Source organism: Balaenoptera musculus, chromosome 12 (assembly GCF_009873245.2).
Source record: "Balaenoptera musculus isolate JJ_BM4_2016_0621 chromosome 12, mBalMus1.pri.v3, whole genome shotgun sequence".
NCBI classification, from domain to species: Eukaryota; Metazoa; Chordata; class Mammalia; order Artiodactyla; family Balaenopteridae; genus Balaenoptera; species Balaenoptera musculus.
The window spans coordinates 50,214,066-50,231,118 of NC_045796.1; the positions used below are offsets into that span (position 1 = coordinate 50,214,066).

The 17,053-nt window shown below is 41.3% G+C and overlaps 1 protein-coding gene across 1 annotated transcript in view; it reads left to right on the plus strand.

Moving 5' to 3' along the window:
* Positions 1-2,750: 2,750 nt before the first annotated feature.
* METTL24 (methyltransferase like 24) overlaps positions 2,751-17,053 on the plus strand; it is a 122,389-nt gene continuing 108,086 nt past the window's right edge. Inside the window, exon 1 of the mRNA XM_036871091.1 lies at positions 2,751-3,399. Within this exon, the coding sequence (XP_036726986.1) occupies positions 3,082-3,399 (318 nt within the window). The 5' untranslated portion in view covers positions 2,751-3,081. The remainder of the gene's footprint in view (positions 3,400-17,053) is intronic.

Below are 17,053 nucleotides of genomic sequence, written 5' to 3' on the forward strand. Positions count from 1 at the left end.
CTGTTCTCCCTCTGGACAGCCTCTAATTAAAAGTTGGTACATTAACATCTGTGGCTAGGACTTTCTTGGTGGTCTAGTGGTTGACTCCACGCTCCCAGTGCAGGGGGCACGGGTTCGATCCCTGGTCAGGGAACTACATGGTGTGGCCAAAAATAAAAATAAACAAAAATTTTAAAAACCCCACAAAGTAAAAAAAACAAACAAACAACCAAAATGTCTTCAGAAATAGCCAGTTGTCCTCTAGGAGGCAAAATTATCCCTGATTGAGAACCACTGCACTACAGCATGTGTGCAAGTTGAAATGTATGGTGTCTAGGAGATTAGTAATAAAAATGTGCGATTTCACTCCTTTTGTTGGCTGAAACCTCAAGGAGGATGTAATTTGTGATCTGATGAAAGCTGCTTTTGTGGTTTACTCAACTGCACATTTAATTAACCAACCTACGACTCAGTGGTTAATGATTATCTGCATTTTGGAAACATCCAGAAATGACTGAGACAAGTCAAGTCTATAAGAAAAGCAAAGGTTGTGAATGAAAGATTGCTTGTCAGCTCTGACAGTGATCAGTTAGATTTTCCTCTATCAACTGACCCATTTCCTGATTTATTACCATTGACAACACATGGAAATATGCATGCAAGTTAAAAATAGGAGATTCCTTCCTAGAAAATTAATGATGCTACATACATATAAACAGTTCCTTTTTATTAATAATAAACAGAGATAGTTGCAAATGGTAAGGAAAAAGGGCCTTTAAATATTACATTTTATTTGGATTTTCCCCTGCATAATGGAAATATTAGAGAACCACAGAAATGAGATAAGGGAAAACATGAGGTCATCTTGCCTCTTGCCCATTCTCAAGAGCTACACTGTTCTGTGTTCCCCTCCTCCACCCCCAGTTCAGAGTCTCATTTTAATAATATAGGATACTCCTCATGTTTCTCCCCTGGAGAGGAACTCAACAGATAAGCAGTCGGTATAATTTAGTGGTATCATAATCTTCAAAAGATGACTTCTTTAGTGGTACTATGTTGGTTGCATAGAAATTAAAACTTCTAGCAAAGTCTGCATCAGACATTGGTGATCCACAATCACCACAAGCATAATACACATCATATCTTCAATAGCTTCACACAATTATATAATTTAATAGAGTGCATTTGTGGGATCTTGACTTTTAGTGGTTGTTTCTTGCAGCTGTTGGGTACTCCTAATCCAGAGAATACTGTGTAAGATAAATATCTTAAGGATATACAAATATCCTTCTACTTTATGTTTACCTACCTTGGAATCAATGCTTAAATTTTGTTTTTCATAACATCCAGGATTTTTTTTAATGGTAAATGATAAAAACAATTACTATTAATTGAATAACATATAACCATGCATTATTTAGGTACTGAACATAAAATGTTTTATGCAATCTTTGTCATTCTACCAGATATACAAGTCTATTTACACATGAGAAAACTGAGGCTCAGAGAGGTTAAGTACCTTGTCCAAAGTCTCACAGCTTCTGAAAGGCAGGGTCCTGATTCAGCACACAGTTCAAGTGTAACACCACAGCTCATACTGTTTAAACAGTCACAGAATATGAGGTCTTCTCTGAGAGTTTGTGTCAGGAAAAATGTACTTGCTTGGATTCTTTAAAACAGAGCCCATCTATTGTGCAATAGCCAGAGGGCTACATCTACGAAAAAAACAAAAATCAATCATAATGAAACACTCAGAAGTCTGAGGACCTAGCGTGCCCAGGGAGTGGACTAGATCAGCTTGAGAAGTTTTGTTACATGTAGAGAAATAGCCCAAGTGCTCTGTGCAGTGACAAAGATTAAATCACATCTTTCTTAAGCCAGGGAGATTTTAGAAAGGCGGACTCCTTATGGGAAATTCCCGAAATTCAAATGGGGGTGGGGTTTCCGTATTTGTTCTCTGCTGTCCTTGCTATAGGCTGTCAAGGGGAGAGGGTTGGTCGGCAGGGGTAGTCTAACATAAAAGCATGGAAAATGCAAGTGTAGAGTATGAAAAAAATGTGGCCCCAGCTAAAGAAAGCAAACTCAAATCCAAACCCAAACCTCAAACAGGTGGTGAGAAAGAATTTTTACTAACAATTGAAAACGCAACAGCCAACACTGGACTTCAGGCTGTGAGCACACTGGACTTCAGGCTGTGAGCGTTCAGGCTGATTAATTGAGGTCAAGGTGGTGATGGAAATACCAGCTGGGGAGCATTTTGCCGAAAGATAAATTTGTCCCTCTTTTTCTCTGCAAGACAGCAGGGAGGTGTGTGTTTGGAGCTAAATTAATTTGATTTACATCATGCCATGGTAACTTCTGTTCTCTCTCCCTGCTGTCAGATATCTTAGCTGGCTTCCCCGCCACCCCCTTCCTTCACCTCCCACACATTTCATAACACGAGGAGAAAGCACGGGTTGGCTTCGGGCAGAATTTAGAAATGGAATAACTTTGATTATTCTGCATCCAGCGCTGTTCTCTCCTCTCCCTTTCCCTTCTTTCTTGAGGGAGAGAAGTTGTAAACCTGAGCATAAGTGTGACGTATTTTTATAATGTGCTTAATGGCACAAACTGCTTGACAATCAGAACTTGTTCCTTGTAGCAAAACCTGTCAGCTCACCTATCCTCCTCCTGTGTTTCTTCAACAACACTAATACTAGAAAATGAAGTTATGGCCTAGGATCCCGTTAGGACTTTTTTTTTTCGTGCTTTTTCTGGCTATGTAGCTTTCAGGCTCCGGGGGCCGGGCTGGGGGGCGCCTCCTCCGGGACCCTCAAGGTGGAGCTGGGCCCGGAGTCTGGCTTAGCCTAGCCGCCTGCGTCGCCTGCGCCGCCGGGACCCCTCCTGGCCCGTCGTCCCTCTCCCCTGCCAGCCAGGCGCTCTCGGCCGGGCTGGATAAGGTTACGCCGAGGCTTCCTTGGACGGAGGAAGGGAGGCGGGTCCGAGCCCGCGCCCCGGCCCGCGGGGGAGTTGCCGCAGTTGGCAGCTCGGCCCGAGGGGCCACATCCGGGCTGCGGGTCGGCGCGTGCGGGCGGCGGAGCGCAACCCCGGGCCCGGCCCGCCATGGCGTGGGAGAGGCTACCGGGGAGGGGCTGCGGTGCCCTGCACCGCTGTCTGCTCGGCGCTGCTCTGCTGCTCGGCCTGCGGCTCTGCGCGGAGCTGCGGCGCGCCGGGGCCCAGCCTCCGGCCCGCAGCGGCCTGCCGGGCCCGGCCCCCCGACCGCCCGAGCCGCCCCTGCCGCCCGCGCCGGCCCAGCGGCGCGGCGCCAGCCGGAGGCAGGTGACCTACGTGCGCAGCGGGCACCGAGCGCCGCCGCGGGGCGGCGGGAGCGGGACGCAGGAGCCGGGCTGCTGCTCTCCGCGCGGGCGTCCCCGCCGTAAGGTCAGTTGCAAAAGATGCAGTCTTGGGTCTTAGACCCGGCTCCCCCTCCCGGTCCTCGCTACAGAGCCCTCATTCAATATTCAACCAGTATTTGCTGAGCGCCCACTGTGTGCCAGGCCCCTTGCTATGCGGGCATCCAGGAGGGAAGGACCAAGCCCTGCTCTCAAGGAGCTTACATTTTAGGGAGGGAGGGCGTGAGCGATGGACAAGGCAAGGAAAAGAAAGGAGTTGTGGTTTTGTTGATGTTTTGTGCTTCTCCCCGTTTTCTCCTTGAGGCCTGGACAAAGCTGTGTGGGTATCCACTGTGAATTGCTTTTCCATTCTGCCTTCATCGTGGTGATGAAGATTCACTTAGCCGAATTTTCCTTGAATTTCACCGCAGACTTTGGCAGGGTGTTGGGCGCGGGGTGAGAAGTCGAGTTCCCAGCACCACTTAATGGGGAGTTAATTGGAACTTGGAGGACTGTAGTAATAACCCGGGTTTTTCTTACAACACCAACAGTGTTGGTCTCCCTCCCTCATTAACTTCTTGGCTCACACATTGAGTAGTTATCTTATTCAATTTTAACCTCTGATTGTTAAGCCTCTGGCTTCCTATCCACCTCTTGGAGCTCCGTAATTTACTTGGTACTTGGGAGTGAAAAGATTAAGAACTGCAGGTATGAGCTTGCCTGGTCTTTATACCCATCAACCCTAACAACGTCCTTTGCCTTGCTTTCCCTCTTTTCTTTTAAACAGCCCCCCTGCATCCCTCCAGCTTCCCCACCACCCCACTATTGGGGAGAGAGAAAAACTCTTCCTTGGACTCTGCTGCTTCCTTTAACTTCTACCTTACTTTTCAATATCATGTCCACCAATTTCTTCTACTGTTTTCCTTTCCCTCACTTCCTCTTCAAGCCTTGCCCTCTGTCTTTCCACACCACTGCTGCCCCTGTCTAGGCCATCAGTGTTATCTTCCTGGATAAACTCAGATATATATATATATATATATATATATATATGTATCTGAAACCTCATTTCCTATGTAAAGTCCTAATTTGCTTTTATAGAAAAATGTAGTCACTTCTTTCTTCATGCTCCTAACGCACTTTCCATGATGCCATGTTTTTCTAAAGGCTTTTCAGCACTCTTTTGCCAAGTGCTTACCAGGTCCCCAGTGCTGCGTCAGGCGCTGGGGGCACAATATGAGCTCAGAGTCTAGTTGGGGAGGCACACGGCACAGACATCCAGTACTGTGACCAGTGCTATATTTAAGGTCTTGAACTCTGCCTGGGGAGTCAAGAAAGGCTAACCCGGAGGGGACCTTTGACCTAGGATTTGATGTTTCTTAGGAGTTCAGTTTCTTTTGTCCCTCTGGATGTCCTCAAATGTTCCATCCTTGGCACCCTCAATCCCACCTTGCACTTGCCCTTTCACATCTGCTCTCAGCCTCTGTTGTTTCTGTTTCACCTGTTCAAGAATCATTCTTAAATGATTAGTCTCCACTTCAGATGACAGAATCGATAACTGGAGCCTGTCCTACAAATGGAAAGGTTTGAAATGCATAGACTCAGAGGGCTACTGGAGAGCAAGTTGAAATCCACCTCCTTTAGGAGGCTGCTGTAGTAATTCCTGCAGGAGATAGTGGTGGCTTAGATAGGATGGTTGAAGTGGAGGTGTGAGAAGTGGTCCAATATTGGATATATTTTGCAGGAAGATGAGAAAGGAGTAGGTTTTTTGTTTGTTTGTTTAGTTTTGTGTTTTTGGGGGAGTGGATGGAAATCAGGAGTTTTGTTTTAAACATCTTGAGTTTGAGATATCCTTTGGACATCCATGTGGAAATGTCAATTAGGTAGTTGGACATATGAGTCTGGAGGTGGAGGAAGTGTCCAGGCTGAAGATAGAGGTGTGGGAGTCCTCAGGGTGCAAGTGGTCCTTTTAAAGCCATGAGACTGCAGGAGATCATCTGGGCAGTGAGGGTGGATAACAAAGACAGAGATCTGAGTCTGAGCCCTGGGGCTCAGCTTTATTAAAATTAAATTTAAAAAAAAGAAATATTCATATGGCTGATTCACTTCGCTGTACAGTAGAAAGTAACACAACATTGTAAAACAACTATACTCCTCCCGCCCAAAAAAGGAAATATTTGCATTGAACCTTACATGTTGTAAGCATTCAATAATGGTAGCTTTAATTTTCACTAATCTGTCCCAAGTCTTTAGCCTCAGCCATTTGCTAAATGTCATTTTTTATAACCTATTTACATTCCTTTGGTTTACGCTGATTCTTTTACCCCCATCCTTTTTTCCTATGATTCATGCCCTTTCCACCCTTGAACATTCAGGTCAAGGATCGTGGCCTGGAAACCTTTACTCATCATTCCTACTTCCTTGCTGATCTTTGCCAGTTTGGGAGACAACAGAAGTGCATTCTGATTTGTGAGTTGCTTTGTACGTGTTTTGACCTAATAATCTATTTCAGATTGAATGTTTTGTCTGCACAGTTGTTTGTGATGGAAAGGATCACATTTCCCAAAGTGACCCTTAGTAAATGCTTACTCCCAAGACACCAATAAGTAAAAAAAATAAGAATCTTATTATTTCAACCTATTACGTATAACTCTAAATGTCTTTGGTTAAAAATATATAAGAAAGAATTGAGTGAAAATAACAATTAAAAATTACTATTTTTAAAGTATTATTTTAGTTTTTAGTCTCTTAAAGAAAAAAATTTCCCTGGATTTTCTTTTCCCTAGCTACTTAGTTATTTATTTTCTTATTTTCAAGGTATACATTCTAACGTTCCCAAATTCCTAGATAGTGGAAATCTTGAATTTATTTCATTTTTCCATTATTTCACAGTTGAATTAAAATGTTCCTCAAAACTGGAAAGACCAGCTACCTAATCTGTTCTCCCACTTCTGGGAACAGAGTGCAATGTCCCTTATCTCTCGGGAAACAAGTCTTGTTCCTTTTTAGCCTCCCATCAAGACAAGGTGTAATATAAACTGAATGCACAGTTAAATAATTGATATAATTAAAGTTTGGAAGTTATGTGTTAAACTCCTTGGATCCTATTTTATTTAAATTTTGTTTGTTGAGGATAATGATAAATAATGTTATTTAGGTTCTTGGTTACTTTGCCGTAGGCACCTACCAGATAGGTGAAGGAGAAAAAGTTCCATTCTATTTTGAGGATGGCTTTCTGGGTGGATGAGAACCTGCATGAAATAATTGGGTTGCTGAGTGTTTCTTGTCAACGTGCTTCCTTTGCAGGTGTTACAGGCACAAAAATTTAGCAATTATATTGCCACTTTAATCATAGCTTATGCTTCTCTCAAAGAAAATAATCTATTATAAAAAAGAGAACTGAAGTGTAGTCCTCATATAATTCTTTTCCTCTTTTCTCATCCCCTTCTTTCACCAAGCTAAGAAAGAAAGAAATAGCTCTAAATAGCAAATCCTCTTTCACATCAGGGGTTCTAATCTTACAGCATTATGAATTGAGGGCAAATGAGACATGATGGATAAATACTGTCCTATGTGATTAGGACTCCCCTGGAACCCATATAATTTTGTATATTACAGAGGCTTTAAGCCTACAAATATCACTATAATTCTATTTCATTCCTTTCCTTTCTCTCTGTTTTCTGTGTTTCTTTATGGTTTTTCTTAAACAGACGTTTACTATGATTACATGGGTAAAGTTCTTCTGGGGGGCGTTAATAGAGGACTGATGATGGTCTTCATGATTTATGCTTTTTTCTACAATCTTGGGTAGATGCTTCTCTTACACGTTGGCAATCCACCTAAAAGACAGCAGCAAAATATATGGCTCATATGCACAGGAGAAGTACTGTTGACAAAATAATTAATCAGTGGTCTATGTAAGAAATAAATGGAAAATTTTATTTGAGCCAAATTGAGGATTATAACCCAGGAGACAGTCTCTCAGAGAGCTCTGAGAACTGTTCCAAAGAGGTAAAGGGAGAGACCAGTATATAAGTGATTTTAGAGAAGGGCTAAGTGCAATCAAGCACACAACTTGGTGGAGGGTTACTATTATTCGTAAGGAACAGATATCTTAGTTAATGGTTTTAGTGCTTTTCTAAATATGGGAAGATGAAAGAAACTGTGTTCATGAATTTTCTCCTGAAAATATCTATCTGAAGGCCTATTCTGCCAGTTTTCTCAGAGCACAGTGCCTCATCCTGATTTTGCCCAGAATTCCTTTCTCAGGGTGTATTGTAGGTCAGCGACTGCAGTGGCTAATGACTTGATTCTTGTAGAACTAGATGGTGGGCAACATACTTTATTTTACAATCCCCTCCCTTTTGGTCTTAATTTTGACCAAGGTTTGGGAGGCATTTCGTGATCAATTTGTCTCACAGCACTAGGAATGCGCATTCCCAGGTCAGTCAAGGATTTCGTTGATAGGCTATTCAACATGCTATTACTAGACTAGGCCCTGTTAACAATAGTCAAAAGCCTCTGGACCACCTGTCTTACTAATCTGTTATAGTCTAGGAAATGCTTGCCTGTTGTTGCTTTTTCTTATATCTAGAGTTACACTATTACAATCTTTGATCTTATAGGACTATATATTTGGTCAATCGTTTCAAGTTGCCTAATCATCATTAATTTTATTGGAGGCTCCATCATACATTTGGCAGTACAAGAAGCAATTATCTTGTAAAATAGGCAGAATACAAGTAATATAGCTAGTGACATTAATAAGGTCCTAAGTAAGTATTTAAGCTAAGAATTTCCATTAGTTGAGGCCCAATATCTCCCCAGGTCATCTGACCCAGTCTGTTCTTTACCAGTTGCTATCTTTTAGGGAAATGATATATTAACATTGTACATAAAGTTCACCAAAGAGTCTGCATGTATAAGGTGAGTGGTGGGTCATCGTGACCTTTTACAGGATTGAGAAAGGAAGTTTAACTTCTAAGGAATTACATGGCTGGCTCCAGAAGAAGAAAAATTGATCTTTATGGTTAAGCGGGTATTTCTGCCATTGGGGTGGTCTGGTTAATGCATAATGCAGATGCACAATGCACGCTGGAAGGAAGGGAGGAGGTCCAAACAGGCAGAGAAAAGAATCTTATGTTTAAATTTTTCTCGTATTGCCTTAAAATATGAATTTTGTTTCATCAGTAGTCATACAGGAGCCAAGCTTCCTGAAGAAAGTTTCTTCTCTCTTATCAGATGTATTTTGCTTGACATTTAATATGTGGGGTAGAAAAGTGACTTCTGAGTCACAGGCCTACAGAACCCAGCAATGTGCTGGCTTGGTTTGTTAGTTACAGATCCTTTGGAACAACATGTCAGGGGAAAAAAAGTGCTGTTTCCTCTTCTCCTGAAAAACCATATGGCAAAAGTTAGTCTTTCTTCATCACTTCCTGTTATCCTCTTAGTTTTCTAATTCCATGATTGTCATCAAGAAGAAGGAGGAAAAATGGCATAGTATGCCCCTTGATATATCCAACTGCCTTAAACATTATTATTCTTTACAAAATACTTGAAGGTAGGTTTGAATTGCTTGTAAAATATGGCCCAGCAGTAGTTTCCAGCTACTTAGGTTTCTGCTGTATCCCTACACTCCTGTCCTTCAAGAACAACATTAATTAATCCTCTCACATTGTCCTCAGGAGGCAAAGCATTTTCATTTTAAACAGTCGTTTAGGGTAATTGAATGTGCTCCAGCAATATGTGGGTGTGAAAAAGCAGTTGCTTAGTTTCGCAAAGAAAAGCATGTTCTGATGAAAACTTTGATGTGCGGTAGGTGGAGCATAGGCTTCTGCACTCCTTCCAAACCCTGCAGTTCCTCAGAGAGCATTCTGTGGGCAAAGAAACTGCTAATGGAGGCCCCACTGTTTTCAACAATTGGTGGTGGAGATTTTAGGTTTTTTTGTGTGCAATTTGTCCAGTTCATTTTCTCCAAGGAACAGAAAGCCTTATTGGTTTTCTCGAATTGGATTTCATTTTTGGTCTGTGAAGAGAATCAGAGCTGTGTAGTTAAACTGGAGACTGTTAAGAGTGGTAGACATTTGATTTTTTTCCATCTGTGTTATGACACCTTTGGAGTCCTTATAAGGAGTTTGGCTCTTTATTCTGTGATTCATAGAAAGTAACAGGTACCTGCTTCATTTACCATGAGACACTAGCGTTGATAAGCTTCTCTTAAAAGCAGCCCTTGAATCCTCTTAGATACCTCACATCAATCCCATTAATGACCTGTAGAGTTTTCTGCTAAAACAGGGTGGGAAAATTTGCTGTCCAAGAAGCATTTTTATCCTGCTCAAATGATTGAAACAAAATTGAGTTTTAGCCTTCTAGTCTAGAACCATATGTAATTTAAACTAATAGCATGGTGGCTTGTTAGTTTATGGCTGAAGGAGGTATATTGGACCCGTGAAGAATTTTGTTTGAGCCACACGGTGTTTTTAAGTATCTAAACATAAATATCTTCAGATATGGCATATAGTGTCCAGTGGAGTCCAGTTCAGCACTGTCTCCCTTTATATTATCTGTCTGATCTGTGAAGGCATTTGAAGTTTCAACCTCTGAGCCAGATGTCAAAATTTGCAATTGTCCAGATGAATGGATAAAGAAGATGTGGAACATATATTCAATGGAATATTACTCAGCCATAAAAAGAAGTGAAAGTGAGTTATTTGCAGGGAGGTGGATGGACCTAGAGACTGTCATACAGAGTGAAGTAAGTCAGAAAAAGAAAAACAAATACCGTATGCTAACACATATATATGGAATCTAAAAAAAAAAAAGGTTCTGAAGAACCTAGGGGCAGGACAGGAATAAAGACGCAAACGTAGAGAATGGACTTGAGGACTTGGGGAGGGGGAAGGGTAAGCTGGGACGAAGTGAGAGAGTGGCATGGACATATATACACTACCAGATGTAAAATAGATAGCTAGTGGGAAGCAGCCGCATAGCACAGGGAGATCAGCTCGGTGCTTTGTGACCACCTAGAGGGGTGGGGTAGGGAGGGTGGGAGGGAGACGCAAGAGGGAGGAGATACGGGGATATATGTATATGTATAGCTGATTCACCTTGTTATAAAGCAGAAACTAACACACCATTGTAAAGCAATTAAATTCCAATAAAGATGTAAAAAAAAATTAAATTAAAACTATTATTTAAAAAAAAAATTGCAATTGTTTTTCCTAAAAAGTGACAAGCGAGGTTAATGCTGCTAAGCTCAATGGTAGCATGGCACATAAGTACTAGATACACAGAAGCTGAAGGTCCTTTTAAGTCATTCCTAGTCAAGAGAGTTGAGTTACCTAAGGGTAGAGTTGGCTATTGGGGAGAGTAAGATTATAGGGGAGTGTACTTAGTTAATACAATATTCTTTTGGTTATAAACAAGAAAGATGGACTCTGGCCTAGCTTAAGCAAAAAAGCAAAAAAAAAAAAAAAGAATTAATAAATGTATTGAAACTTGGGAATTTACCACTGAATTGGAGGAAGAGTTAAATGATCATGCTGTTGAGGAGAGAAAGAATAGGTTACTCTAGAATTCCCAGCTTTCCTTGGGCTTCTCCCTCCAGGGCCACCACAATAAGACTCACCTCCCTCAACTCCTGGGCTTGGTCTCTTAGATACTCACCTTGGGTCAGCCAGCGCTAACCACAGGCCACAAATATAGCCCAGCAGCCCCCGTCCCTGTGCAGGGAGCCATTCTTAGAGAAAGGAGAAACTTTCTGAGCACCTAGAAATAGAGTGTAGGTCTTTTTTTAAAAAAATAATCTCAGAGCTTAGCCTCTGTGCCTCTGTGTGTGTGTATTTCTTTATTGGTTAACTGTTTCTCTATTTAAAACTGTTAAAGATAACCTTACTTCCAGGTAGCACTCAGCAATAAGTTGGTACCTTGTGCATACTTCTGATTTTTTATTCAGTTTGGTATATATACACAAGACCTATACTTATGCAATATATATATATTTTTTTGGCCGTGCCACGCGGCATGTGGGATCTTAGTTCCCCAACCAGGGATCAAACCCGTGCCCCCTGCATTGTAAGCACAGAGTCTTAACCACTGGACAGCCAGGTCTCAAACCCGCGCCCCCTGCATTGTAAGCACAGAGTCTTAACCACTGGACCACCAGGGAAGTCCCTTCTTTTCAAGTAAAACGTTATTTGTGAGGACTTTTGTGGAGAAGGGAAATATAATCAATATTCAGCCCGTGATCCCCATTAGGGTTCTCAAACCAAAGTTAGAGTTTTATGTTCTTTGATTTTTTGTCTGTCAGTTCAGAAAGTTACTTTGCAAAAAAGATCTGAAAAATTCTTCAGAGCGTCTGAATTTTTTTTTTTTTTTAATTTATTTAATTTATTTATTTATGGCTGTGTTGGGTCTTCGTTTCTGTGTGAGGGCTTTCTATAGTTGCGGCAAGTGGGGGCCACTCTTCATTGCGGTGCGCGGGCCTCTCACTATCGCGGCCTCTCTTGTTGCGGAGCACAGGCTCCAGACGCGCAGGCTCAGCAATTGTGGCTCACGGGCCTAGTTGCTCCGCGGCATGTGGGATCCTCCCAGACCAGGGCTCGAACCCGTGTCCCCTGCATTGGCAGGCAGATTCTCAACCACTGCGCCACCAGGGAAGCCCCGCGTCTGAATATTTATAACCCTTTTTGCAACTGGTTAGTTTGGGATTCTTTAACATATGATTGCTTCTGTATCAGGACTCTCTAGGTTGCAAGTGACAGAACCCAACTGAAACTAGTAAAAACAGGGATTCATTGGAAGGGTGCTAGGGTAGAACTGAAGAAAGAGCTGCAGAAACCAGGACAGCTCTCGGAACTTGATTATGGACTAAAATGAGTATTGAATACGTTAGTTATCTGTATCACCCACTACCAAAGATGTAATGGGTGTTTATCATTCTTTTTGGCCACACCTTTGAATTCCCTTCCTGTGTTTGAGGAATTCTCCACCTTTCTAAGAAAAAGGTAAAAAATAAATTTCCTTGGCCCTAAAGGTCATTCTTGTGACCTAGGCTTCACCATTCACATACACCTGCATGAGAGTTTGGATTGTGCTTCAGAGATTTGAAGAAACAAGCTTCAGCACAAGGATCACAGAGCTCCAGGTTCTAGCAGAGGCATCAGTGCCTAGGGTGGTGAAATGAGCCGTGGTGTCTGTGCCCAGTGGTGGGGTAGTGCGGTCTACACTGGTGTCCACGGTGGTGTTCCTCCTGCCCTTGAGATTCTGTAAGCTAATAAATCTTTAATTCCTTTTCTACTTAACTAGCCAGAGTGGTTTCTGTTGTTTACAACCAAGAACCTTGGCAGATCAGTAAATTAGAGTTGGCGGTTTGGAAGGTTACAACTGTAGCTTTCCCTCTTCAATTTTGCTTGCTCTATTTAATTCAGATTTTGGAGCATGATGACTGGGGTCCAAGTGAACTATGGGCTAAGGGACCTTTCCCTGACAAGATAATAACATTTAGCACCAGATACTAAATCATACAAATCTGCTGACTTATCACTAGAAACACCAAGCCCTTTTTCACGGCACCATTTGTCTAGGGTATCGGGCAGGGGAGGCCAGTCTATGCTGTGATCACAAACAACCCTCAAATCTCAGGGCTCTTACCAACAAAGGTTTGTTTCTTGCTTCTGCTGCGTATCCATTGCTGGTTGGCAGGAGTGGGGTGCTGCTCTATGCTGTCTTCATCCTCTCTCTGGACCCCAGTCTGGAACATTGCCTGTCGCCTCGGCAGAGCGGTGAGTGCTCTGGAGAGTCTTGCGTGGCATTGTTAAATGCCCTTGGCCAAAAGCCAGATATAACACTCCTGCTCACAATCCAATGACCAGAGCTGTTTGCTGGGCCTTCCCAGTGCAGGAGGCCAGAGATCTGCCATGTGCTCAGAAGTGAGAGGCAGGAACCGTTTGGTGAGCAGCACTTACGGTCACCACACTATAGTAACACTTCAATCATCCGTATCTAAATGGACATCGTCTAGGTCATGTTTCATGCTTGCCATTTCCAGTGCCTCGCTGAATCTGCACATTTGGCAGTATTGAATAAAGCATGCGAGGCTCTTTTCAGGGGACGTAGATCTAAAATGAAGCAGACATCTGAATTTAGCAGAACAGTGAAATAAAACGAGACGCGATTTACATCTTATAAACAGTGCTGTGGCATGTCCTGGAGTTTGTTAAGTACAGTGATTCTCGTTGACATGTTTATGTTAGATTCTTTGTGCAGAGCAATGATGGGATGATGGTCTGCAGTTCTGGGGAGAAAAAGGGCAAGTTATTTGAATAAATAAAGCCATGAGTGTAAATGAACTGAAGGCCTCTGGTGAGATGAATCAAACTCCATGTTTAAATGCATCTTCATGGCGATCGCTTACTCATTTTTAGTTAGAGCAAGCTGAAAGACTTCCAAGCCTGTTTTCAGAATCTGGCCACAAATCAGAAACAGTATTCATGTTGTATAGTGTTGGCTATTGCACACAATGACAACAGTATTTTTAGTTTATTTTTCATCTACTTTGAGTGGAGCACAACAAATCAATTAAAAATCCTAATTAGCAAAACACATGCCCATTGAGTGCAGAAGGATTCAGTCACATGTGGAAGGAGGCCTCTTCTTTCAGCAATTTTTGGGGTAGAATATAGAGAAGCCAAGTAACACGTGAGATCCTAGGAGACTTATTTACTTGTATTTGCAAATGTCATGAAAACACTTCATTATGATGCATCCTCACCTCTAAGATGGGCTCGTAATTTTACACTTGAGGTCAGAAGTTTAAATTCTGCTCCCCTACTTACTGGATGTGGACACGTGGCATACCCTGTCTGAACTTTAGTTTCCTCCTCTGTAAAAATGTAGTAGTACTTAACTCATGAAGGTTAAAGGAGAGTGAGTAGGTGAAAACATCTGACCTATGGAAATAGTCCTGTAAATGAAGATTCTCTGTTCAGCCTCGTATTGCTGGCTGTGACACTAGCCCCTGAATCTCGAAAAGGTATAGGCACGTGTGTCTGTGTGGTATAAAGCACAGTATTCATTGGAATTTTTAATACTTCTTTTATTATTCTTGAAATTTAAAGCATATATAATATGCTGAGCCATCAGAGGTACTGGAATTTTTTTAATCTGAAATAAAAGCTAAAGTAAATATTAAATTTTTGTTAGCATTTTTATTATAAACTTATTCCTCATGTAACTCACTTATTATAAAATTGTTAAGACTTACTTTTTCATGTCAGTTTGTGATTTTTTTCTCTTAAATCCAATTACAAATATCTTTTACAACATTGCTCTGTTAAATAATTTTGGTCCATGTTAGGGTTGACTGTATAAAATGTGTTTCCAAGCTTTCGAAATACAATTTTCACTCAAAAGAATGTTTACAAATCTCCTATTAACTGCCACTTACTGTAACTCTGCTGCTTCTTTAGTTCAGGAGGGGCCACTGGAGTAATTGTGGGTTAAAGAGCTAATTGCTAAACTGTTTTTCTGGTTCTGTCTTCCACATTGTAGTCTAATAATTAAGTGCATATTATTCTACTTGGTACTTTGTATCCATTTTAAAGACAAACTCAATTTAACCAACACAATAAAGTAAATCTAAGTGCTGACCCTGCATGTGGTATTCTGCAGACTGTAAGGGCTTCAAGATGGTTACAGTTTAAGAATGGGGTGGGGAGTATGAGTGTGTTTCATGTTTGGTAATTGCAATCATTGTTGCTTTTGTTGTGGTCATCCATTTACAGTGCTTGGTGTCAGTTTATTTATCTCTTGTAAAAATAAAGTACAGTGTGTGTGTGTGTGTGTGTGTGGGAAAAAAAAAGAGTGGGGTGGGAGGGGGCCACTGTGCTAGTATTCTTTCACTTAATTCTCACAAAAAATCTGCGAGGTAGGAATTGTCCTTATTTTTCAGATGAGGGAGCTGAGGCTAGAGACATTAATAAATGTGAGTAAGACATAGCTAAAAGGGATGGGATGAAGGTTTAAACTCACAATCCATGACTCTTTCAATTTGCCCAATGAAATGGGCAGCTAACAACCAAGTCTCACATAAAATAGATCATTTACCAGCTGAAAATTAAAATCTTCATGTAAACAAAAGACACCACAGAGCTAAAAGGCAAGTCATAGGCTGGGAGAGGATATCTGCAATGCATATCACGAATAAAGGATTAATATTCCAAAGTTTAAAAAAAACCCAACAAAACAATAAGAAAAAAAGATAAACAACTGAACAGTAAAACAAACAGGGCATTAACTAGGAGTTAACAGAAGAGGAAACCTGGAAGACTTATATATATATATAACGCATATATAACTATCAAATAACAATATAATATAATTATAATATGGATAGAGAGAGTGTGAGTACAGAGAGATGATAAATCCTACCAATAAGCAGAAGAAGCAAATCAAAACACAATGGGATTATATTTCACCCCCAATCGTATTGGAACAGTGCAAAATGTCTGATAAAACAGATTGATAAGAATGTTGAGGAAAAGGAACTCCTTACTAAACTACTTTATCCAAAGTAGCTCCCTATCGCAGTTGCTCTTCTAATACCTTCTCTTATTTTCTCTATGGCATTCCCACTCTCTGATATTTTTTCCTTCTCTAATTCTTGTTTGCAGTCTCATCCCCTATGAAGGTAGGGGGCTCATCTGTTCTGCTCACCACTCTATCCCCAGAAACAATGATAGCATCAGCACAAAGCAGGTGCTTAGTAAACAGGGCTAAAAAACGGTTATTTCAGTCCGCTGGGGTACTAGACCAATGTGTTTGAGGAACATTTGGATCTTTCAAGAGCTTTTCTAAAGCCCCCTCCAGATCTCTAATTTCTGAGTCAGGGCTTTACACCCCAGACTCTTGGAACAGAGCTCCCAGCCTTGACTTTGCTTCAGACAACAGTGACTATACTACAGAGAGTTGAAGCCACATCCAGCCTGTGCCTGTTTTTGTATGGCTCATGAGTAAAGAATGGTTTTTATAGATAAACATTTGCAGTTGACTTGATGTTAGGAAACACTAACTTTGAACCCAAATGAAGCAAAATACTGTCCAAAAGTAATATAGTATATCTATGTTACAGAAAATTCTGCACAATTTTTATTACATGTTGAATTTTATCAATAAAAATGTAGAAATTTATCTTCTCTCTTATTATGTAAGAATCTACTTAATATCCTTGATTTTGCCTCTTGGCTCGCAATGTCTAAAATATTTACTGTCTGACTCTTTACAGAAAATATTTGCCAACCCCTGCTGTGGAAGTAGCCTCAGGGCAACCTACATTTGCCCCAGTCCAGTACACGAGACTCTTGTGCTAGATTTGCCATCCGCAACATGAGAAGAATGGTCCTAGGCTTCCAACAGGGATACTGAGAACGTGTTTTGGTCCTCTGTAACCATTCATGGGAATGTCATCATAGTTGTCCAAGGTCTTTGTTTTGAGACCATTGCCATGCAGTGAATGTTAAAATGGTTTAAATCCTGGTGTTTGCTTACTACTGCCTGTTACCCACCTTTTCTAACACACATATAGATTTGTTGAGATTATATTATGACAGTCAGATGACCATATTTTTTCCAGCTTCTGGGTTCACTCTTTGTTTAATACTTAAAATGGTTTGAGCCATGTGCTGTGAGAGGTCCAGTACCTTCCCTCC